At 37.7% G+C, this 26893-nt stretch overlaps 1 protein-coding gene across 1 annotated transcript; it reads left to right on the top strand.

Annotated features, from left to right (window-relative positions):
* The first annotated feature begins 19389 nt into the window (after window positions 1–19389).
* Window positions 19390–25350, top strand: LOC117683136 (uncharacterized). The gene has a single exon (XM_034451994.2). The coding sequence runs from the start codon at window positions 19390–19392 to the stop codon at window positions 25348–25350; it is 5961 nt and encodes a 1986-aa protein (XP_034307885.2).
* The last annotated feature ends 1543 nt before the right edge of the window (window positions 25351–26893 follow it).

Here is a 26893-nt window from a genome sequence, read left to right as displayed (position 1 = left end):
AGGCATTCTTTTCTTAAAAGGAAATTTAACAATCAATTTCTCTCTCTTTCCCCTTTTCTTTTTCTTAGGCTCAGGAGGGGCTACCTCTTGATATTCATCTATCTGATCTATCTGATCTTGATTTTGACCTGTTTGATCTTGTCGATGTAAATCTACTTGCTCCTGAATCCAATCAGGTAAGTCTTTTCTCAGAGGAGGAGTTTTTACAAAATCTTTTATATTTAATTTCTGAGTTATTTTCTTCTTTGATTTACTCTTTGCTTTACTCTTTCTAGGTTTAGCAATTCTCTCTTTACTCAGATTCCATTTCAACAAGTGACGAATGATCACCCCACCTAAAAATCCAGCACCTCCTCGTTTCAAAATCGCTTTTAATCTATTATCATCATTGACATGTTTATTAGCAATGACGCTCAAATCTTCTCGATGTTTATCGATAAAACGTTGAGTTTGCTTATCGATAGGAATAGTCCCTTTCAGCAAATTCTTAGCCCCAATCAAAAACCATTTCAATAAAGTCTTACGACTTAACTCGATGATCTCTTGTCTCTTTTCTGGATCTTTTTCTCCCTGCAAAAGTTTCAAGAGTCTCAAAATTTTCTTTTGTCCTGCCATGGTGTTCCAAGTCAAAATGATATAAATCGTACGTCACCTTTTATTTATATTTCTCTTGGCATGTACACCACTAAATTCTCAAACATTTGACTTCTCAATTCATCGGGAGTCTGTGGACTCAAATCTACTAACAGATACCAGTGAGGGATGCGAGTAGCATCTAAATAAGCCGACATTAAATTAGGCATATCTATTTGTCGACTCAAAACCGTGATTTGAGATTTGTCTCTGGGATTTTTAAACAACACCATGTAATGAGTATTCAAACTAATCGTCCGGTGTTGAACGGCTCTATCAAATACATTTTGAGTAATGTAAATCACACTGGTGTTACGGTGATGAGCTTTGCGAGTAAACCAATCGACAATAGATTCGATGGCTTTCCCTCCCATCATATCATCAAAAATTAAAAGGTGGCGTAGACTAAAATCACTCACTAATTCCTCGTCGTTTTCTGGTATATCGCGAATAAACTTAACTTGATCTTTTAAACTTTCATAGGCCGGTTGCCATTCTCGATAACACCAAACTATTCTGTCTGGGGGAGGGGAGATCCAATGTTTATTTAATATTAAGTTTTTTACAAATTCTGTTTTCCCCGATTTTGAAGGACCCGCTACCACCATAGTAAATTCGTGTTTCAATTGAAAAGGAGAGAGTGAATCGTAAGAATACATGATTGGGTATGAGGGAAATGTGACTGGTGTTTCATATTTTATTTCATATTTTGTTTCTATTGTACTGTACTAGATAGCATCTTTTCGAAAAATATGGGTGGCCCTGAAAAGGGCCGTTGGGGCTAGATGTTATAGCCTGCCTGGAACTGCTAGATGGTGCTGCTGGTCTCAAAGCTCTCCCCGGAATCGACACATCGGGCATGGGTTGATCGACTGGTACACGCCAACGACGCAAATGCAGCATACCCGCATCGTCCCGCAGTTTTGACATCTGATCTGAAGATGCTCTTTCTCGCCGTAGCAGATCACACAGTCTCCAACCTCTTCCTTCTCTGACTTGATGGCCCAGCTAGGAACAATTGTCAGGTGACTCCGGTCATCGATGGGGTGTCGGCCGTGTTGGTATAACTCCAGAAATATGTCTGGAGACGGGGTCCTGGATGCCGGAAGGTTAGGAAGAGGCGGAGACGGGGTCCTGGGAGGCTCAGGTGGAGATGGAGTCCTGGGAGGCTGCGGCGAAGGTCCCGGGAAAGTACGCACCATGGGTGCAGGGTTCTCAATGTTCGGGATAAAATCCCGGAACAGGTTCCTCGCACGAACAAAGGTGGACTCCTGCGATGGAATTAGTCCACGGGGCCTCATATCTGCCAACGGGTTACTGGGACGGGGTCTTCCTCGTCCAACTGGATACGGCCCTCCTCTACCACGTCCTACTGCTCGGGGGGGCGATGGCGCTCTCCTCCTGATAGGGGTCCGTTGAGGCTGCGGAGCGGGCTGGAGGGGCGGATTCGCCGGGGAAAAGGGCCCCGCTGGTCTCACTGGCGGATTGTCCGGGCAGGCCACGGGCAAAGCGAACTGGTGGTCCTGCCGGGCCACAAAGTACGATCTGTCACAATGGAGTCTGTTGGGAGAAAATGGCGGCGGAGATGGCGTGGTCCTCTTTGTTGGCGTATCCGTCGGAGAATAGGGCTCCGACGGATCTGGGCTCGCTGGCGACTCAATCACCGCTGGGTGGCTCACCGGAACTGCAATGATCGCGGGCCCGGCTGCAGTAGCTCCAAAGTTGGGTGGCGGCGGTCTGGCTGGGGGCACAATCGCAGTTCTAGAGCTCCTGGCATCAGGCATCCTCCGCTGCACGTTCTCCGGCAACTCACTAACCATGATGGGGTTTGGTCTGTAAAGCTCTCCATCCGAGGGGTCCTGGGGATTGGCCTCATCCTCGAAGAGATGTAGTGGACGAAAACACACTCGTTCATATTGCTGCCGGACCGGGTTCCATTGGTAGTCCCACAGTTCAATAACTTGTCTGGTAAACAAACGTGGGGTAGCTATGACTCACAGGTACAGTAGTAGTAGTAGAGTTCATCTTTCAAAAGCTTCGTGCAAGTACTAGGTAACTAGTGAAGTGCGGGGATAGAAAACGCCACTATTTACGATAAGAAGGCGGAGCTTAACAAAAGGGGCGGAGTTTCAACCCAACTAAATGACAGTTGTCTAGGAAATCAGAGTTCACAATAGTTCAGCTACCTTGAAATCGACAGTTTCAGCACGCGCTGTGGCTGTGACGTCATATCATTGGTTTTAACTCTTTTGTACTCAAGATACACCATAGAAAATTTTTTTGGTAAATTAATTTTTATTAACATAATAACTCAAATACAAACACATTTTAACTCAGAACACAAAACATATTAAATCAACTTCAATTTCTTAATCAAAAGTCCAGGCAATTTTATGCGATTTGTTATAGCACTAGAAAGTTCGTAACCGTTGTAAGGAGTACGCCAAAACCAGGTATACAATTGATAGCGTTTTCTTAAAAGCGGATCAAGGAGATGGCTCATCTCTTCAATACGTCGTTCAAATCGACTCCGGTCTACTGCAGCGGTCATCCATTCGCTCGTCCGATCCTCGTTAGGAACTTCGTAAATTTTCAATTCAGGATCAAATCTTACTTTTTTTTATTGGGTTTCTTGTTTTAACACACCGACGTCCGGGACAATGGCTTCTTCGTCCATGGGTTGAGCGTCCTCGCTGTCGTCCTCTACAATCAAACATTGAGGCATGTCCAGATTTCTCTTTAGTTTCATGTACGCAAACTCCAAAGCCGCAATTTTCATTTGATCGATCTGCCGAATTATGTGAGAACATTCTCTTCCTTTTCGGGTAAACATTCTCTTCATACAATTCCATTCCTGATATTCTTTTAGAGTCACCCCGGTTAATTTCTGCAGCAACCCTGGTTTGGCTCCCTCCGCAAACCAATAAATCGTCGGCAATCTTCCGGGATTCGGGTTTTCCGCAACCATTATCAGTACTTTCTGAAGCCATCTCAGGTTGTCGATTTGTTTGCTCATCTCCATGATCTGTTTCAACCTCTGTCGTTTCTCCCCGGTCGCCAACGCGTTCCATTTCGTCACCAACAAATACCCTTCAAAGGAAAATGAAGCAATATCAGACATCATAATTGCTCTAGTATCATACTCTGATTTTAAAAATGATAAAAAAGCCCTCTATTATATACCCTCAGACAAACATGTTTACGAACTTTTCTCAAGGCCACTACACACCTGCAGGTGTTTACGTCAAACTCACAGATTTTTTTTTTAGGTCAAACAGCTGCAGAGATTTTAACAATAACAACTTCAGTCATGTAAACAACGAGGGTATATAAGACAGGCCTTTTTATTAAATAAAATCATTCTCTAAAAAATCATGAACTATGATCCATCTCTCTTGACCCAGTCGCAGGACCCCGTAGCCTTAGAAATGGCTGCATATGATCAAGAGGATCCCTCATACATGAGCAAGGAAGACTTCGGAATTATAACTACCACTCAAGAAGGAATTCTGAATACCATACAAGTCATGAGCAATGAAATTGCTAATCATACCGACGTCATCTTGAAAAAAATTCAAAAAGGAATTCTGGATATCCTCGAAGTCATGACCAGTGAAATTAGTAATCATACCGATATCATTTCGCATAAAATTCAACAAATACAGCAAAAAAAAGGAGGAATGACTACCGTTTATAAATGCTATACCTGCGGAGAGGAAGGACACTTTTCACCCAAATGCCCTCACAAAGAAGAATACCAAAAGAAAAAAAAAACTAACAGCGCCGAAGAAATCAAACCAAAATTTACCTGCTTCACTTGCGGAGAACAAGGACATTATTCTACCAACTGTCCTGAAAAAGAGAACGTAAAACCACCACCAACTAAATCCAACGAATGCTTCAATTGCGGGGAAGAAGGACACTGGGCTAATAAATGCCCACACGAAAAACAGAAAAAGAAAACAGCACAAAAAAGAAGCGCTTGCTATACTTGCGGAGAAACAGGCCATTGGACCAAGGACTGCCCAAAAATCGAAGAAGTCATTCAAATTTCAGATATTGAAGATAATGAACCACCCAAGAAAATCAAAAAAGAGAGAAAAAAACCAAGCAAAAAACCTAAAAAAAGAAGACTGGGACGAGGAAATGAAAATCGAACAAAAAAACCGGGCCGAATGAAGAGAATCAACAATCAAAACATGTTCGTGGAGGAACCCGACCTCGATTAAAAACCGAAATCCGTGAAAGAAAAGGATTATTTCTTCAATGTAAATATGTTTAATAACTTTAACTTTAACCGTTTATCATTATTTTCTTGTTCTAATTGCATGTTTTCATTCAATAAATTCGTTTTCACTCTATACTGCCTTTGTTTACCTTTATTCAGACGCCATTTTGGATTTGACCTAAATAATATTCGACGCCATTTTGGATTTGACCTCACTTGACCCCCCCTATCTAGAGGCCTTATACTACTAAAGAATAAAGACTCTGGAACTTTAAATCAATTTTCAGTGACAGACGGAATGAAAGCTACGACTACTTTGACTAATTCTGCTACTACCTCTGACGAATTTACTAATATGCATTCAGTTTCAGTTCTTCTCCGGGTCTAAGTGTAGCAATGTCTGCTACGTACATGGTTAGACCATGCACCAGTCCCATCTTCTCTTCTATGGACCCCTCCCATTTGGTCCAAATAGCTTGTACTAAATCTTTACCAAACAAATAATAAACAATATATTAACCTCTTATCAATAAATTTACAGCACTATTAACAGCAGCAAAATTAATAAAAGATCATTTATTTTTTTAAGTTTTAGGGCCCAGGCTCCAGTGCCTAATCTAAAATCAAAGATAAAACATAAATTTACCTGATCATTCAGTTCTTCTCCGGGTCTAAGTGTAGCATGTCTGCTACGTACATGGTTAGACCATGCACCAGTCCCATCTTCTCATCTATCGACCCCTCCAATTTGGTCCAAATATCTTTTAGTAAATCTTTACCAAACAAATAATTAACAATATATTAACCTCTTATCAATAAATTTACTGCACTATTAACAGCAGCAAAACTGATAAAATATCACTTATTTTTTCAAGTTTTAGGGCCCAGGCTCCAGTCCCTGAAAATAAAATTAGAGTTCTGAAAACCATTGTGAACCTTTGTGAAAAAACTAATATGATAAACATATATAGGCCTAGTATTCATAAATACTCATTAAAACTTTAAATAAAGGAAATCATTTATCAAGTCACAAAATGTAATAAATCTTAGTAGATCTATATACCTATGAAAATATGAGATACAAGATTTAAGTCTTATTTATACTAAATATACTAAAAAACACTTGCTTACTAGGTTTATATCTGGCTGATATAACTGAAATTCAAACTCTAGGGTTTATCTTATTGATTTTTGTTGTGTGAGTTTATCCCCAAATTTTTAATTGCTTACGACTTTGGACATAGTGATCTCCTTTCGCATCTGTACGTCAACTATACCACACTAGGTTTATGTTATTATAAATTGAATTCATGAATTCACTTTCATCTGAACGATGAGAACAAATTCGGAATTAAACTATAATTGTTGCATCCATTTAATACCGGTGTATCAAGCCAGCAATGGTAATGTTATCATAGTTATAAGTTCTAGAGCTTATTTTATGACAATCGGAAATAATTATTGACAATCAGCATCAAAATTTCAGCGGGGACCAATTATGATGGAATAAGGAATTAATACGTTTTTCGTGCAGAACAAATAAGTACTTTGTTTATGAAATTAGGAAACGCCCGATTTTCAGTTTCACACTCATAAGAGTTAGATAGAGTCTTGGAGCGAAACGTCTCATATGACCATAAGGTCATATCTGAAAATTGGAAAATTGCGAATGGTCTTCGAACCTCCGCACTCCATCACACCAACCCTATGATGAAACACACCGATATTAGAGCTACATACAGGTATCAACTTACCGGTGGTCTTGTGTTTAATAAGAGCCATTCTCAAAGACTAGTCTTATAGCAGCACAAGCTGAATTAAACCATAAAAACCAAACTTTCTTTTTAATGTCACGGGGTCGTTATTCCTCGTACAAAATAAATAAATAAAAGGATGGTCCAGTTTCCAACATTACTTTATTATGGTTAATAATAATGATGATGAGAAGGTGACCTGAAATGAATACAATTGACGGATACATTTTTATAATATTTAGATATTTTAACTTTAAGATAAAAACAATTAAAGAAGGTTTTTCTCGCCAAATTCGCCTTCAGTAGAACTTAAGGAGGTAATTGCAAGGTTCCTTGAAAAAATTCTATCCAATCAATTTTTCTCCTTTTTACATATATTTTACCTTATATCAGTAGTTACATTTTGAGAAAAATTCAACTATAATTATCGTTGATTAAAGGGCGGTATGGTTGCCATAGCAACCACATTTTTACCGGTATTTTATTTTAATTGGGTTATGATTAAATACGCCAGGTAAAGAAATTATGAATTACAAAAACAAGCAATAACCATCAATTATTATTTAATACCATTTACAGTAAATATCAACTTTCATTCAAAATAAATCATACAAATTACAATGTCACTGCCTTGTATAACATGTACTCATCATAAATTGAACACAATTTCATAGTCTGGAGGCATGTTTTTTGATCCTCAAAAATTTGATAACCAATCAAACTTCTTAATTTGAATAAATGTTAAAAAACATATCTGTAGTAACATAAATACAAAATATCAAGTGAGGTATTCGAGTTACTTTTTGGTAATTTAATGCCCCAATTCATTAAGTAATGGTAATGTAATGCATTAATTTACAATGTAATTCGCCCCAAGCCTGGAATACACATATGTATATATCATCCAACACAGTTTAAAAGTAAGATAAACTAATTAAACCCATTTTCTTATTATTAAGGATGTCAACGAGTACCCGGTTGACCGGGTACTCGATCGAACGTCCGAGTATCAAATACTAAAATCGGTACTCGGTTGTATAATTTTTTAATATTTCTAATTTTATTTAATAATGCGTTAAAACATCGGTTTTAAAACTTAAAATGTCCATTGCATTGTACATACAGTAATTACGATTTCCTACGCCTCTAAATATGCTAAATGACCGTTATGCCTGTGGCAGTGTTTATATAGTAATTGTCGTGACCAAGCACCTGTTACCTTTGTCTGGCTTCTACCCTTATTTTTGGCTTACTTTAATGATTTGTTTTTCACTGAACATCGTTTATATAGTCTATTATATAAATTAGATAGCACACTGTAGAGAAATTGAACAGACCTAAAATGCCGCTACCGACTTCAAAGGTCTGGAAATATTTTAAAAGAACTGAAGTTTCAAAAAACGTAAAATGTCAGCTGTGCGAAATAAACTTATCCCATACGGGGGGGAACGACAAACATGTTAAATTACGTTCTTCTTAAACATAAGGAGGAATTTCTACAAAAGTGACCAAGGTTTTACAGTACGCTCTTACCGAGTACCCGTGTACTCGATCGGAAAAACGTCCGAGTAACCGAGTACCAAAAATTGACCAATTTACATCCCTACTTATTATATATCCTGATTTTGATATTTTTTATTTAATGAGTAATACTCAATGGATAGATTATAAACCAATGTTACGCTTGGTAAATATTTCGGGTTTGTTCGGTAATTAATCTAGCAACCAAGTACGCTTTCCATTAACGTCGCCGCCCACGTCATCAAGAAACAAACGATGACGTTTCAAGATCACAAATGTTCCAAAATGGACAGTTGCGGCTTAAAATAAGCAAAACGTGTTTATTGAAGAATAATAAGAATAGTGGAAAAACCTTCCCATTAGGTTTCCTTTCAGTTTGTTTCTTAATTGGAACTCCTCCCTCCTCCTCGGGCATCTCTCTACCAATAAACTGCACAGGGCGAAAACCAATCTTTAAGCAAGTCCTTAAAGGTGGCTTAAAGGTTGCGTAAAGGTGGCTTAAAGGATATAAAATCTTTAAGCTACCTTTAAGTCACCTTTAAGCTGAGCTTATAGGTCCTTAATGTCCAAACTTCTTTAAGTCACCTTTAAGCATCTTTAAGTGGCATTTACGCTCCCTTTAAGTTGTCTTTAAACCATCTTTAAGTTCCCTTTAAGTCAAGTTTGATCACACTGAACAATAAAAACATATAGGCTATATGATTTTAAACATTGTCAGTGTGAATATTTGATAATGTCTAGAAGTGTATGCAATAAACAATTTTTTTACCAAAGAAATATGAGCACAGTTTTAGTTGTAAACAAGTTTATAAAACATACAGTGTTAATTTATGCAAGCATGTTTTAGATTCTAAGCACTATATCTCCATTATCAATATATGGAATAGAAGGTGGAGTCGACAAGAAGAGCGCACTGTCAAAGAAGTCAGTGGTCCATCTTGGGACTGTTCTGTACCACCTGGGTTGATAGTTACAGGTTTCAATATTACAGTGGTAACAACGTTATTGTTGACAAGCTTATCGTGCGTGATCGTTCGTGTACCGTGCGTGATCGTTCGTGTACCGTGGGTGTTAGTGCGTGTATTAGAATCGTTAATTTGCGTTTTTAATCGTGCGTGTTCGTTTGATTTTTTTCGTTTTGTTACTTTTTTTCGGAATGTTGACCCGAGAGAACCAAAATGGCGGAAATGTGTAAAGGAGGTAGATTGACTGCGTTTAAAATTGAAAATTCTGGACTTGTACGAAAGAAACTTATCAGTGCTAGCTATTAAAGATCGTCTACTGAAGGAGGACTCTGTGAAATTTTCACTAACAACTATCTACAGTTTTCTTAAGAGACACAAATTTTGTGGAATGAGCTAAAGCCACGAAGCATTAAAATGTGCCTTAAAATTTTCACAAAACTCAAGTTTGAAATAATACAAATTGTAATTACTTATAATGTAGGTCACACTATTCTGCTTCTATGCATATGAAATTTTTTCACTTCGGCCCCAACGTTTAGCACATGCGCATCATCAAACATACTATGATCGTTAAAAATAGCTGAAAATTGTAGATTTTACTGCAGTATTTCCCAAATTTGAATGTGGCCACACTTGAGTACCTCTTTGAAACTTTTAAAACTGAGAGATATTGCATAAATGCTTCTGCCTGCAAAATTTCGTAGAAGTACTCAAGTGTGGCCAATGTGTATTTTACAAATTTTGAAAATTTTAGTACCGAAAAATAAAACTGACCACTCTATTATAGGGTAATTATTTGCTTCCTTTTTATTGAAATAGCAGAATTTAATTAATAATGATAACGAATTATTTGTGATTATTTACAAAATCATCACTTTATGAAATATTTGAGGAAGAATTGCGTATAAACTGAACTTTAACATGTTTTATCTAGTAATTTTATACTGTGTATTCATGCTTACATCGTGCATCATCAATGACGTCATAGTTTGACGTTTGCGACGTCAGTTGAATCTGTACATGGAATCTCGAGTTCTTTCAGTATTTTGCCAATAGAATTTACCTGTAAAGTATGCATTTTTAAAAAGCATTGTTTCTATGTACCACGGTATTATTCAATTGCAGTAGAATATGAGATACATGAACATTGCTAACAAACAGAAAAAAAAACTAATTGGCAAAGTTAACATTGTACGTACGTAAGTAAATATATATTCCTATACCTTTATGTAGAATAAGCGATAGTATGTATAAGTAACTAGTTGTGGGTTTTTTGTCAAACGGTGAAATGCATTAAACAAAAGGAAAGATGCAAGCGATTTTTTTTCACACAGGTACTTGTTCCTGAATACCGCGGGAGAAAGTCAGTCGACGTCATGTGAAAACATGTACATATGTGATAAACTTAACTTATTCCGTCAAAACTTGATTATTTAATTCCTAAGTACAGCTGTAATTGAATATTAAGCCAACGTCCCTTGCATAAAAACATTTTACCAATGCATACGTCTTTTCTTTATCAGCCACTTGTTGATCAGTGTTGATTCGTCGCGTGGTCAATGTATTTCCGGTGAACCGTTACATGCAGTTACGCTCCTTTCTTAAAAAATCGATTGTGTCCGTTTCGATGAAGACGGCTTTTGGTATACACAGCTTAGAATACATTATCAGAATGTGCTCTATATAGAAGTCTAATCCTAATTGCGATGTCTTTGTTAATAATTTGTCGAATAAAAAAATCACCCTAAATGTGTGTACATCGGTGACTTACTTTTGCCTATAAAATTCTCGATTGAAATCATCTTTGATTATTTTATGCGTATTAAATCTAATTAAAGTTTTTCTTGTATGGCATATAGAAAAAAAAATCAGATAGTCGGGCCCTCTTAAAAAAAAACAACGATGAGTACAGAGAGATTTAAAACAGTATTTGTTTCCATTCAACCCCCCCCCCCTTCCCTACCCTCTGAAAAAATCGATTTACGGCCGAGTTCACTACAAATCTATATATATGATAACACAAATTCTACATGCTTGCTTTGAATTCGACTTTTCAAGACAATTTTACGACATTATTTATGTTCCACTTCTTGATGTTTTAAATAAAAATGTTCATTTTAACCTATCTTCGCTTCAAAATAGTAAACCCACATTCTCGCTCTCTCTCTCTCTCTCTCTGAAATATGATCTTAATTCTCAAGACATTTACGGATAGCTTATCACTTGGTAGAAAAAATGAAATATAAATGAATAGACGTTATGACATTTATAAGGAATAATTAACTCCATAAGAATATTTTTAAAGAAATCGATATTCTTTTTTCATTTAATTAATGAACATTAAAACACTGCTGTAATGTCATTTCCTTGTTCCAGCAGTCAAAACTTTTACTTGTGACAGTCCCATATATATTAGAGAGCTTCTTAATATCATACCATTATCAGTGGTTACAGCACTGTTATTCTTTAAAATCGGGCTGTCTCAGGAATCAACAATGATATTCAATGGCTATATTTGCCTCAAACACTTCTGTATGAAAAATATCACTGTTCTCGGCCCTATAACGGGCCTCGAAACTGTTTTATATTATTTCATACAGAACTCCTTTCGGCATATTAGTATATCCATTACATATACACAGTCGCTAAAAGGTTTTATTTTTCACTTGAACAGTTCGTGAACGGTGAGTGCACTCTAAACGTACGGCGAGTGCACGCTGAGCCGAATTTGGATAGTGCTTATGAACGGTAAACTGAGAGCGAACGCAGAGCGCAAACACAAGCGCAAAGTGAACGTTGAACGATTTATGTACTCTATGTGAACGCAAGACGATTATTATTCGGAGTGCTCCGGGCGGTATTGTTACATTGTGTTTCGTTAGTAATCAGGAAAAAATAACAATAAACTACATGTTTGTATTGTTATAAGCCTAAATATAATGTTATCTGACTGAACAATAAGTGAACACTGAACGAACGCAGTGAGCGCAAGGCGAAATATTTGTGAACGCACGGTGGGCGATTTGTGAACGATGAGCGGGAACGGAGCGGAGCGGAGAGCGCAAGTGAACGCAAGGTGAGCGCACATGAACGCACGGTGAGCCCATGGGAAACTGGGAAAATAAAACATTTCAAAGAACTGAACCCTGGCATCTAACTGCTGTAAAGAGCCAGGATTGGGTGAAAATATCGAAGCCTTAAAACAAGTAAAATAATCATGTAGAATAATGCACACAGACTGTAATAAAACTCAAAATTCGAGATTACATATATTTCTATTAAATTCAATTACCGTATCTCTGTCATATTTATATATTTATTTTTAATAATTTGTGATTACATTGGTAGAATTCAATGATTAATACTCAGTTATACATTGCGCATCATCAGCATTACTTGATGCAGTTTCAAATTGCAGAAAAAAGAACTTTTAAGACACCGACATATTTAAATGTACCGCCGTTATATTGACCTTCAGCACTGGTCCCTGTAATATGTTTTAAACTATATTGTAAATAAGCTTTTCATGCTATTTTCATCAATAAATTTATTTTCATAAATTAATTATAATGTCTACATGATAATTTTATTTGTGTTTTTTTTTTTTTTTTTTTTTTATTAGATTCAAGTCATACGTAGTTTTATCATTTCATGACATTACTTAACAAAAATGACGTCTGTTCTACATTTTTCATCAAAACAATGCCATATTGTAAACTCTGTTTATAAAAAGGGATGATAGACATCGAAAAAAGAAAACCAGTTATGAAAGCTAAGATTCTACCCTATATTTTACCAAAATATGGTAATTTTTAGTGATAGGGCAATTTTCGATGCTTCGTGGCTCTGGCTCTTTGACCAGACGACGAAGGACCGTGAATTCTGCCAGTGTGAAACTGAAAAAATTACATCTGAAATTCATTGATTTGTGGATGGACAAAAAAATGAACTTAAGGCGTCGGAGTTGCAGAAGCGATTGTTTGAGACATTTGGCTTAAATGCATCAACCTCCCTTATTTCAACGAGAAGGTGCAGTGCTCTTAGATGGAAATCACAGTCGAGCAACAAAACCTGCCAGATGATAAGCAAAAGATTAAGACGGTATGTTTTTCATTAAGCCTTTTTTCCCATGTTAGATCGGAAAATAATATCACAAAAATGCTCTATCATAACTCTTATTATACTTGTTGTATTTATCACTCTGTTCATATAATGCATGTATTCTGTTCATTTATATGTATCCGATTTTATATCATGTACAGTAAATAAGTACCAAACTTATATTTCTTAGGTTTGCATGCAATGGTGCCTAGATGTACTACAAACCAAAGAGAGGTTCAGGGATGTACTCTTTGTTGACGAGAGCTGTGTGGAGATGTGTGCCAATGGTAGAATCGCTTTCCACCAAAAGTCATCTGACTTTGAGAAGAAATGCAGCAGAATTCGCAGGCCAAAGCATACATACAAGGTACACATATATCAAATCAAAATTTATACATTGTGTTCATTAAAGGAAACTATGAAGACTGTTAATTTTCATTTTTGAATAATGTAATGACAATCCAAATAAAAATCATTGATATTATAAGACTGAATGAAAATAAATGAAATAAAAGTCAGAAGTGATATACATCATGAGGTGCGATTTGTTTTCTTAAAGTATTTCTATTCACCCATTAGGTTAATGTATGGGCTGGTATCTCCTACAAAGGCAAAACAAGCATTTGCATCTTTACCGGGAAATGGATTCCGAGATCTACCAGAAGACTCTGACGGACAATTTCGTCACCTTCACATCAGAAAACTTTCCAAATGGATATCGCCTCTACAAAGTAATTTCATTTTAAGTGCATTTGACTTTTAAACCTTAGATATGCCTGACGTAATGACGTCAGGCAATAAACGATAGTTGTAACTGTTAAGCAAAATCGAGAGTCGGTAGTGGCGTGCTACCAGTTCTTGTGCATTGCTACGTCATTTTATCGACACATAAAATTTTGAACGAAAAATGACACACCCTCTGTAAAAGAGATAGATTTTGATATATTATTGTGAATTATGAAAGAGCTAGATCTACAATGTGAGTACACGTGTGATGACACGACGGTTTAAATATTCCTCCATAGTGTACATATAAATATGCATATATTATTAGCTGCATAACTGCATTTCCATGGATATTGCCTCAAATATTTTCCTATAAATATTCTAACCAACCTTTGAAAGTGAAGTATTTTAAATTCACATTGGGATCAAGTCACCTTTAGACCACATTATTTCATCTTACTTGGCTGATGAGGGTGTTTAAAATTAGTCTGAGGTATGTAAGTGAAAAATCTATAAACGTTAGATGTGTTGGGGAAATATTTGGTTTTAAAATTTGACAGAATATACATGTATACATACACACACAAAACGCAACACCAATGTAAAACGTCACAAAATATGCACACGTTGGAATAAAGGTAAACGACACCATAATATATATATACACACACACACACCTATAAATAAGGGTTTTGTCAAAAACTGTGATCAACATCTGAAACCACAGCAAGCATACATTTAGCTATAGACTATTGTTTAACATTAAAAAGACTATGTATTTATCTGCATATGTACATAAAAGCAAGTAAAATATGCTGAAATTAATTACTTTACAAACTTAATTAAATTAATTGCTGAAACTGATGAGTTGTGAACCATCCTAAAAAAATCGTATTGAGCCATTAAACACAGATTTTTGAGGAAATATGGTAAGTTTTGTAAGATCTTCTAGAGGATTAGCTAATCTTAATTTTTAAACATGTAAGTGGAACAATCAGTAACTCCCTCCCCTTGCAAACAAAGATTGGTGGTATATTCTATAACATGAGAGTCACCTTGTTCGTCCGTCTGTCTGCAATTGTGTTCGATCCATTTTTCTATGGAGTAAAATTGTTATTTCCTACATGATTTTGACCTAAGGTCATTTATGCAAGTTCAAAGTCATTAGAAGGAAAAGAACATATTAATTTGATATCTTTCTTATAGAGAAACATTGGAAGGTCTCTGTTAAATTAAACCTCAATATGATTGGATGTGTCATTAATCGATGCAGTACTGGCCTCATATGGAGAAATCACGTACACTTTATTCATGAGCTAAATGCCATGTGACACTGTTCTCATTAATATTTATGTCTTCAAATTGTCTCCCTTAGGAATGAAAATTACATACCTTTTATGTATGAAATTTTAAAACTTTGATTTTTTAGAATGAGAACATGTGTTGGGGCAATGCATAGATTATCTGTGTATGTTTTTGTCACCACAATCAGTGATTCACGCTTCAAATTCACTTTGAATTCCTCTCTATCAAACCATTATAGATAATCTAAAAATAGGACTATACCGGCTAAAATGAGTAAATAAATAAATAAACAGCTAAAAATATCAGCTTGAAACAGAATAGAATTATAACCTGAAAAATCTCATTCAACCCACCCATGTTGAACATGCCGGACACCGCCACAGAAGCAAATGGGATAAGGATTTCCCTTTATAAGACTTATAATATTGCATTACATTATTATACGCAAATTTTTTTGCATCCTCAGGTCGGAGAGGCGGCAACTACGTCTTACGGGACCCAGCGGAGAGCTCCATCTCTTCTGAGTGTACTAACTTCCGGGGAGACAAAACCATCAATTTCACCCTTAGAAATGATGTGCTATACACCATAAGATGCATTGTCCCGACGAAATGTCTTAATCTATGATAGATATAGGAAAACTACTGCAATATCTTTTATTATACAAATACTTAGTATAACCATTTTTAAAACCATTCAGAAAATTCGATATAAAATTGGATCACGCAGCTTTAAACTGTTTTTTTTTTAGTTTTAAAGGGAACTAATTTTCCGGGTAGCTGCATGCTTTTCTTGAAAATCATTTCGTTCCACTTCCAATAAAATAATTGTTAAATTTTTCGGTTTTTTTGGCCTTTCCACAACCTTTTCTTTACTTTATGTGTTTTTTAAAACCATTTCTCTCCAGCTCTCTGATTATCTAAATGTCATATATATATATAATACGTGTACAGTAATTGTAAAGTTTTGTGTTCAAAATGATTTTTATTGCTATTCCTCTGAAACCAGAAAAGTTTTCAGATATCAAAATATATTTACATTTAACTTTTTAGCTCTGTTTTTTTACAGTTATAATGGAAGATATCAAAAAGTCACTTAATTACTTAGAGACAATTGAGCATCAGATACTTAGGGGGCTTCACATAATAAAAATGAAGGGGAACATGATATAGAAAAAGTTGCTAGAAAATAGCAACAAGATTTTGAGTCTAAATAAGGAGGATGACAGCACTTCTCTAGAGTTTGATGATACAGTTGATGAGAAAAGTCCCAGCACAGCAACTGTTTCTGACTATCCAATGCCAACTGAAAGTGGATTTTAGTAGTAAAGTTATTGATTTGTTTGTGCTGATGATAAACGATGATACCAACAAGTTTCTTAACCTAGTGGTGTGAATCAAACTTCATCAAATAATTGTTTTAAAATATTAAGGATATCATTAGAGTTATACCGCTGTTGGTTGAAATAAGAGACAACCTAAGGAAAGGAGACCATGGACGGAGGGTGGAAAGAGGGTCAAGGAGAGAGAGGACATGCCCGCTGGGAGGATCGTGCCCCGGGTTTTTTTTCGTTGGTTTAATTTTCCAGTAAAAGTTATTTTTCAAGCTGATATTTTTCTGTTTTATTTCTTCTTAAGTATACAAAAATAATTCGTTGTGGTAATCACCTTTGAGGTCTAAAATTGAAATTTCTATTTCATCACTCCAAAACGTAAAAGCAGCTTTGTTTAAATGACATTAATTGTGAGAATTAAATTGAAAGAACATGATATGATTACACATTACTGTGTGTTATATTATAATTTATGCAGAAATATATATTTATTAAAATGTATTGAATTTCCTACTGAACTAAGTGCAAGGTTTCAACCAAAATAATTTCTAAACAATATCTTGTAATAAATATGATATACTGTTATACCTAATGCAGCATGTATATGGTGCATTTATATACAATATAGTTTGTCAGGTTCAAACATATTATAAGCACGTCTTACCTTAAATCTTCTTGTTTATCTTTATTCTTTCTTCGTGATGAATTAACATTTTTCATCGTCAATAATTAATTTTAAGGCCTTAATTAGGCACAAAGAAGGACAAAATAAGAAACTGTTTTTCATTTTTGCCAAATTTTTGAATGTCTTTCTTATTCAAGGCAATAAAATTTGCATTTATTTTCGTAATATTAAAGTTTTCCTCAATCTTTCCCAATGGCGTTTTGCAGGAAGTGAGTTTGTCCTCCTCCAACGCCCCCATGTATACTCTGTGGTTGGTGTATTCAACAACCGCAGCTGTGATGACTTCCTCTTTTGGCGTGTAGGCAGTAGTAGGGAGGGGGGTGATGATACTAGCACAAATCAACTCCACCCACAGTTCTATATAAAATCTACCATATATGTAAATTATGTCAAAAGGCTCGAAGGCTCTGCAATAGTCAATAGAACTCCACCCACTGTACTACTCCACCCACTGTTCTATATAATATCTACCGTAGATGTAATTTATGTCAAAAATTATGCAGAGCCTTCCGTTTGCGCTTATAGTTACTAAAGGCGGGCACATGACCCAGACCTGTCCTAGCAATATTTTGTATAACTGATTACATTATTAATATGTATCTTGGTGCATATAATGTGACATCAATGTAAGATACTTTTAAAAGTTACTTTGTAAAATAGGTCAATACATATAATTATAATTTTTTTGTAATTTTACAGGCTGCCTTCTGTTTTGCAATTTTTATAGGCTGCCTTCTGTTTTGCAATAAATGATGTAAATCCAAAAACGACTTCGGCTTCAAATACTTTAATTCCAACACCCTCCTAACGAAAATCACTGGAAGTTAATACTTCACACAAAGATCGTTCTGTCCAAAATATGACTTTTGACTTAAGGCCATTTGGCCAAGTTCAATGTTCCTTACAAAATAAGTTCATAATTTGTGTCAGGTGCATATCTTTACTATAGAGTATCGCTGGAAATTCATACTGCACACAAAGAGTGTTATGACCAAAATAAGTGACATAACTCTTGACTCGAGGTCATTTCTTATAGATCAAGGTCACCGAAAAAATAAGTTCATAATTTTAGTCAGGTGTATATCTTTGCTATGGAGAATCACTGGTACATGTAGTTCATACAATGTACCTCACACAATGACTGCTTAAGACCACAAAATGTGACAATACCTTGACTTCTGTCATGTAGTAGAGTTCAGGCATCAGGATCATTAAGCTATATCAGACTTAAGTAAAAACTTCAATGTTATAAAAATTGTTATCAACATCAAAATTGCAAATCACGTCTACATTTAGCATATAATTCTTTTACATCCAAGGTAAGCGCTTTTCAGCTTCGGCTTACTGCCGTGAAGAATTGTCCTGCATGGAGTGTTCCATTACAAGACCGACCAACTGATTCTCTGCATGGTTTGCCATGTTCCTTATGAATTGTAACTGCCAATGCCAGACATATAGGAAAATGGTCTCACTTTGGCGTTTCTATTGAATGTTTTCGAAAGCAAATATGTGTAGCAGCTGGAGGGATTGGGTTTGATTTCTGTTCCGGACCTTTAAATAAAAAAAGATATAATTTGGCTTGAATATATCTGTGCTGCTCTCAAACGGAGTAATATGTTCCGTCCGGTTTGGTTTTTTGTTTTATCGGTAATGGCAGCCATGAGCTTGGCCTGCTGTTTTTGTTTGCATCATTTTCTGGAATTCGGCCTATCTAAGGAGTAAGTTTTATTTTATTCATGTCAATTTATGTCCATTATGATCTTGTGTATCTAACGATGTCATGCAATATCTCTTACTTTGTTTAAATTCTGCAACTGCATTGTTTTGTGTAAGCGCGTGTTCGCAATATAGGATAGGCATAGGCCTGTTTAGCTAGCATGTTTTAGTCACACATTTATCTGTGTATATGTCGTCGGGTAAAGTTTAGTCATATAACATTCAGTATTGTCACAGCTTATAATTAGTGCCATATTTTTGGAAATTGTTATATTAGACAAATTCTGACTTTTATTATTGTACTTTTCAGTTTTTCACCCTCTCACGAGGTCTGGATTTTAGTAATAAATAGCCGATATACATCACAGTGAAAAATCCTTTAATTCGGGCTATATCCTATGGATCTTCGCCAGACTAGGAAGATGACTGATCTTGGATTTCAGCAATATGAACAAAGTGTTTCAAACTTTACATCAAAGTTGTTAGACATTAAAAGAAACATCGACTCTATCATTGCCAATACGAAACATGTGGACTTAGCACAGGGTCAAAATATCATTGACAATATCCATAAGCACTTGGAGTATTACGAACTTCTTAGTGACAAGTACATAACTTATTTAAGGGGTCACAGAACCGTGGAGAGTTCAAATGAAGAGGCCTCTCACAGACTAGTCCGCTCATCTCTATGTGACAAGACCGCAGCCTTTGTCAATCAGTTGCAGTCTGCACTGCCGAAGATGGAATCATCCAAGGCCCCATCGCTTGTTCCCTCAGTCATATCGGGAAAATCAGGATCAAGTCAACTTACTGCTGTCTGGATGCAACATTCTGCCAATGTTGAGAAAGCAAAAGCACGTTTGAAGTATGCTGCCGAGGAGGCTGAGCTCATCAAACAGGAAGCTGCCTTGAAAGCCAGCAGGAATTTGTTGACAGTGAAGCGTGAACTGAAAGAAGCTGAATCCGGGCTGAGTGCTATCTGTAAAGTGTTGGACTTTTCCCAGTCTGCCACAAAATCCGTGGAGAGTGATCATGGCAGTTACAAACCCCCTGTGTCATCCAAGTTTCATGTGCTTCGTTATATGGATGATAACAGAGATGATCGTACCCCCCCCCCCCCCCCCCCTCCAGATGTTCCTCCTGAAGTGAACGTTCATGAACATGATAGTGACAAACCTCTTCCTCAAAAACCTACACATCCATGTACCGATCCCTCCTTGTGTGCACCAGAAAATAAGACAGATGAAACAAACCCAAGTGTCGTTTTATCCACTCCTAAGCAGAATCCGACTGAAGCCGCTGACTTGGCAAAATTAGTTGCCAAGAACCAGTTACTGCCTAGGAGACTCTGGAATTTTAATGATGATTCCGGTCGATACCTGACATGGAAATACAGTTTCATGAATGTCATGAGTGAAATCAGTGCAACAACTCTGGAACACTTGGACCTGTTAGTGAATCACCTTGGACCAGAGTCCAAAATCACAGCTGAAAATATACGAGCAACAAATTCGCGGAACCCAGAGAAAGCAGTCAATAATATATGGGAGCGTCTGGACCGTGAATATGGTAGTGCAGAGACTATTGAACTGTCACTTAAGCAGCGCATTAGCAGTTTTTCTGCTCTTTCAGATGGTGACCGCAAGAAATTTATGGACTTGTCTGATCTAGCTGCAGAAGTGGAATCAGTGAAGTGCGATCCTGTGTTTAGCACAGCATTTTCATACTATGACACATCCAGTGGCATCAACGAATTTGTACGTAAACTGCCAAAGCGTTTCCGTGAAAAGTGGGCTTCAGAATGTGACAGATATAAGATGAACAATCATGTTTCGCAAGTACCATTCTCTGTGTTTACGAAATTTCTGAGTGATCTCGCCCGTGTGCGCAATGATCCTAGTCTTCTGTTTGAGAGTTCCTCTACCCATACTGGCCATGGAAACACACACCCAGCTCAGCAGAGGAGCAAGAGTGGACTACACAATGCTTATCGTCAAATGGCTGTGTCAGCTAAGAAGACGGATGTTACGACAGATGTGAACTCTAACATTGTCAGTGTGAAATGCCCCATCCATGGAACTAGTTCAAGTCATTCGTTTAAAGACTGTATGAAATTCCGCGGAAAAACGTTCAAGGAACGCAAGGACTACCTTTTCAAGAACGGCTACTGTTTGAAGTGCTGTGGCTCAAGACGTCACCTTCGTAAAAACTGTAAAGAAAGTGTGAAATGTGACATGTGTGGATCTACAGAGCATGTTACAATCCTTCACCCGGAACCTGAGTCCAGAAGTGAGCATGAGGGGGAGCAGCCTAGAGTGAGTCACGAGGGGGAGAGTCTCCATTTAGGCACCTACTGTACTGAAGTATGTGGAACTAAGTACAGCACCAGCAAGTCATGCGCAAAGATTGTACCAGTATATGTGTACCCAGTTGGTGAACAATACCGTGCGCGCAAGGTGTACTGCATGATAGATGACCAGAGCAACAAATCGTTAGCCACATCTGCCTTTTTTGATGCCTTTAGGGAGTGTGGTGGGCAAACTGAATATGTTTTATCTTCATGTGCCGGAAAGTTTGTTTCCTCAGGACGCAAGGCATCTGGATATTTCGTCCAATCGTTTGATGGATCATGTACTCTAAGTTTACCTTGTTTGATAGAGTGTAATGACATTCCGAACAATCGGCATGAAATACCGTCTCCTGCAGTGGCAGATAACTATACGCACCTTCGTGACATTGCACCCTTCATACCTGATTTTGATGACGGTGCTGAAATTGAACTCCTGATCGGAAGGGATCTAGTCACTGCACACCACGTATTGGATCAACGTGTTGGAGAAGAGGGACTTCCTTATGGCCAGAAGTTACCCCTTGGTTGGATTGTCATTGGAGATGTGTGTCTGGGCAAAGTGCATCAACCAGATGTGATAAGTGTAAATAAGACTTCGATTCTCATGAATGGAAGATCCACCCATTTACAGCCCTGTGAAAGTGAATTTATTGTGGAAGAGGAGCCTATCTTTCAACGTATACCAGGGGATGAGAAACCAGGGTTATCGATAGAAGATCGTAAGTTCCTACATATCATGGATGCTGGTTTCCAAAGAACGTCTGATGGCAAGTGGCAAGCTCCGTTACCCTTTCGCCATTGTAGACCTGTCTTACCTGACAACAGGTCACTTGCTCTTCGAAGAGCCAGATCATTGGACATTAGCTTGAGATGTAATCACCTCAAATATGAACAAGTTAAGGAATTCATGGAGAGACTACTCATGAACCAGCATGCTGAGTTAGCACCTGAGTTACCTATGTCAGTGGAGCGATGGTACCTACCTATGTTTGCAGTGTATCATCCCAAGAAACCAGACAGTGTGCGTATTGTATTCGACTCATCTGCCAAGTTTCAAGATGTGTCCTTAAACAGTGTTTTGTTTCAAGGCCCTGATTTGTGCAACAGCCTGCTTGGTGTCTTGCTAAGATTCCGAAGAGAAAAGATAGCAGTCACCATGGACGTTGAGCAGATGTTTCACAATTTCAAGGTCCCAGAAGACCAGCGTCGTTACTTACGATTCCTGTGGCACATGGACAGTGACTTAGACCAGCCATTGGTGGACTTTCAGATGACGGTTCACGTTTTCGGCAATAGCCCGTCACCGGCCGTGGCAACGTTTGGTCTCAGGAGGGCAGTTGAGGGATCCCCAGAAGATGTGAGGGATTTAGTATGTAACAACTTCTATGTGGATGATGGCCTTTTATCCTGCGCAACTGAAGAGGAGGCCATTAGCCTTGTGCATCGTACCAAGGAAGCACTACAAGATGGCGGAAACATTCGACGTCACAAGTTTTGCTCCAATAGCAGGAGAGTGTTAGATTCATTTGCCCCAGAAGACCTGGCAAAGAACTTGAAAAACCTTGACTTTGTATCGAATACCCTTCCAGTACAACGCAGCTTGGGATTGTTATGGAACACTGAGATGGATGAATTTACCTTTAAAGTCAACACAGTAGAAAAAGCATACACTAGACGACGAGGCTTGTTGTCTACTATAAACAGTGTATATGACCCGATTGGCTTTGCCCAGCCTGTTGTCATCAGAGGCAAGTTACTGTTACGAGAGATGATGTCTGTGACGACAAATACGGACTGGGATGAATCGTTGCCTGCATTTCTGCATGATGAATGGTCATCATGGGTTGATTCCCTGAGTCACCTGGAAAGCTTTTGTGTGCCGAGGAGTTACAGCAGTTCGTTTGTCAACCCCATCAGACGTGAAGTGCTTGTGTTCTGTGATGCTTCGAAGGACATTATTGCTGCTGTGGCATATCTCAAACTTCAGGAAAATGAGACGTCAAGCATCAGTTTCTTGCTTGGAAAAGCCAAGGTTGCCCCCGCCCATGGGCACACTATCCCTCGGCTCGAGCTGTGTGCGGCAGTTTTAGCAACCGAAATTGCCGAGATTGTGAGAGATCATCTGAACATCCCACCACAGGACTTTCATTTCTTTTCGGACAGTCAGATAGTACTTGGCTATATCTCAAACGAAAGTCGTAGATTCTATGTGTACGTGGGAAACAGAGTGGCACGCATTCGTCTCTTCAGTATGCCAATCCAATGGAAGTTTGTTCAATCTGAACTTAATCCAGCAGACGTTGCCACCAGGCCTGTACACCCTTCTATGCTGCAAGATACAAGCTGGATATGTGGACCAACCAGCCCGCTCAGTGCTCCAATTGAACACTTTGAATTAGTGGACCCAGGGTGTGATGTGGAAATTCGCCCAGTGTTAGTCAGCAACAAGACAGACATAATAGATGTAGTACAGTCAAATCATGAGACAAAGCCACCAACTTGTCAGACAGAAGTATTCTCTGAGAGGTTCACTAGATTTTTCAAGTGGGACAGGCTTATACGTGCAGTCGCCCGTCTGAAATTTATGATTCGACAGTCTCAGAAAAACATTGACAACTTACCTGATAGTCCCAGTGATCCGGAACTCTTGAAGGAGAGTGAACGCTCCATCCTTGCGTCAGTTCAGAGAGATGTATTCAGCACAGAATTTCGATGCATTGAAAACTGCCTGGACATTCCACATTCTAGTACTATCAGAACTTTATGCCCAAAAATTGGTGCAAATGGACTGTTACGTGTTGGTGGACGGATGAACAATGTGTCTGTTGATGTGCTAAACGATAACATGCGCAACCCTATTATCCTACCAAAGAACCATCATGTTAGTTATCTCATCATACGTCATTTACATCAGAAGGTATTCCATCAAGGTAGACTTTTTACAGAGGGAGCTGTACGTTCTGCCGGATTCTGGGTAGTGAATTCAAAACGGATGACCAATTCAGTGATAAGGACTTGCGTTGTATGTCGTAAACTTCGGGGACAGCCAGGATGGCAGCATATGGCGGATCTTCCAGAGGATCGTTGTGAACCGTGCCCCCCATTTTCGTATGTGGGAGTTGACACTTTTGGCCCATGGCCAGTTGTGCATCGAAAAACAAGGGGTGGAAGTTCAAATCAGAAACGTTGGGCGATATTGTTTACCTGCCTTGTAACTCGAGCTATTCATATTGAGGTCATCGATGAACTTACCAGTGCTGCATTCATAAATGCATTGAGACGTTTTATTGCAATTCGTGGTCAAGTCACACAATTCCGCTCCGACAGGGGAACGAACTTTGTCGGCGCTGTAAGCGATCTCTCCATAAATGCGGAATTCATCGAGAATGGTCCTGTTTCCAAGTTCCTCTCAGATTCCCGGATTGTGTGGAAATTCAACCCTCCTCACGCTCCACACATGGGAGGAGCATGGGAGAGACTCATCGGTGTTTCAAAAAGAGTTTTGAATGCCATGTTACTTGATCACCAGCAAAGAGACATCACACATGATGTACTGACCACATTGATGGCAGAAGTGTGTGCTATTGTTAACAATAGGCCATTAACAGATGTTTCTAGTGATCCGGAAGCACCTACTCTACTTACCCCGTCGATGCTGTTGACAATGAAGACAAAACATGATGTTCAACCTTTCCCTTCATTTGGTTCCAAGGATGCCTTAAAATCTACCTGGAAACGTGTGCAAGTGATGGCAGATGAATTCTGGCATAGATGGAAAACTGAGTACCTCCATAACCTACAATATCGCAGGAAGTGGCAGGGCCATGCTGTGGATTTGAAACACGGAGACTTAGTTCTATTGATTGAAGATGATTCCCCGCGAAACGAGTGGCCCACCGGTATCATACAAAGAACATTCCCCAGCCAAGACGGAAAGGTCCGCAAAGCTGAGGTTGCAGTTTTTAAGGACAATAAACGTGTCACTTATGTGAGACCAGTCACCCGACTCATGACCCTTTTGGAGACTGATTGACATTTTGTGTACTTAGAATTTGTGATTTGTTCAGTCAAGACTTGTGTACCACGACATGAAGTTAGCTCAGTATATGTAGCATCGGATTATGTTATTACAGAAGTATGTAATGCAGAGTTAATTCTATCTTGTAATTTTTTGGGAGTTAAGTGATTTCTGGTAGAAATCAGAGAGGGAGTGTGCTGCTCTCGAAACGGAGTAATATGTTCCGTCCGGTCTGGTTTTTTGTTTTATCGGTAATGGCAGCCATGAGCTTGGCCTGCTGTTTTTGTTTGCATCATTTTCTGGAATTCGGCCTATCTAAGGAGTAAGTTTTATTTTATTCATGTCAATTTATGTCCATTATGATCTTGTGTATCTAACGATGTCATGCAATATCTCTTACTTTGTTTAAATTCTGCAACTGCATTGTTTTGTGTAAGCGCGTGTTCGCAATATAGGATAGGCATAGGCCTGTTTAGCTAGCATGTTTTAGTCACACATTTATCTGTGTATATGTCGTCGGGTAAAGTTTAGTCATATAACATTCAGTATTGTCACAGCTTATAATTAGTGCCATATTTTTGGAAATTGTTATATTAGACAAATTCTGACTTTTATTATTGTACTTTTCAGTTTTTCACCCTCTCACGAGGTCTGGATTTTAGTAATAAATAGCCGATATACATCACAATATCAATATCTTGATCTTCTACTGGTTTTGAATAAAACAAAGTAAAAAACCCAGATTCAGAGTTTTCTCGATCATCCTGATCACCTAAATTTTTTGGTCATCATCACTTTTTGCACAAGTAGGGCTTGCGATCATTAATTCATGGGAATATACATGATTTTTACGAGTTTGTTAAAGAAAGATTTAGATTAAATTTGTTCAGTTATGACTTGTTAACTCGTTCATAAAATATTCGTCGTGCGACGTTTATCTATCGACAATGATCGAGTGAGCTTCAGATATCTCTCTATGCATGCGTCACCAATTATCCTCAAATATGTGTTGCTTTAAACGTCTTCAGCTTTAATGTTGATTAAAAAATACAGTTTTTAATTTTTGTTTAATTTATTAAGTCCGAAAATTAGTATTTCACATGAAAAACAAAATTTAACAACGGTCGGAAATAGAAAATAACGCACACTTTTCATCTATAACAATCCGCCTACCCTCACCTAAACTGACCAATTAATTAAAAAGTTTCAAAAAAAATTTGCATCAGCAAGCAGAATTTTACAACGCTCCAATATGGAAGACAAGAAACCGTAATTCTAACCATGAATAAATCAAAGAAACGTATTTCTCAGATCTGACCGTTAATTTGACAATTATTAAAGAATAAGGACATTGATACCAAGATTGAGGGAAGGGAGATGTCAAGATGAAATTACTAACATATGTGAATGCAACTTTTCGTAATTTAGAGTAAACTATTTATTTTTCCAATTACAAATTTAGAATTTCCAAAATGAAGAAAACTGAATAATATAGTACAGATGTTACAAATTATAATAAATATTTTTTGTCATTTATAAACCCTATTACACTTAAACA

The sequence above is a fragment of the Magallana gigas genome, chromosome 1 (genome assembly GCF_963853765.1).
Source record: "Magallana gigas chromosome 1, xbMagGiga1.1, whole genome shotgun sequence".
Classification (NCBI taxonomy): domain Eukaryota; kingdom Metazoa; phylum Mollusca; class Bivalvia; order Ostreida; family Ostreidae; genus Magallana; species Magallana gigas.
This window is presented reverse-complemented; position numbering and strand designations above follow the sequence as displayed.

Bases quoted from the DNA above. Each gene is read 5' to 3' on its own strand.
- LOC117683136 (XM_034451994.2), top strand. From the start codon at position 19,390: ATGACTGATCTTGGATTTCAGCAATATGAACAAAGTGTTTCAAACTTT.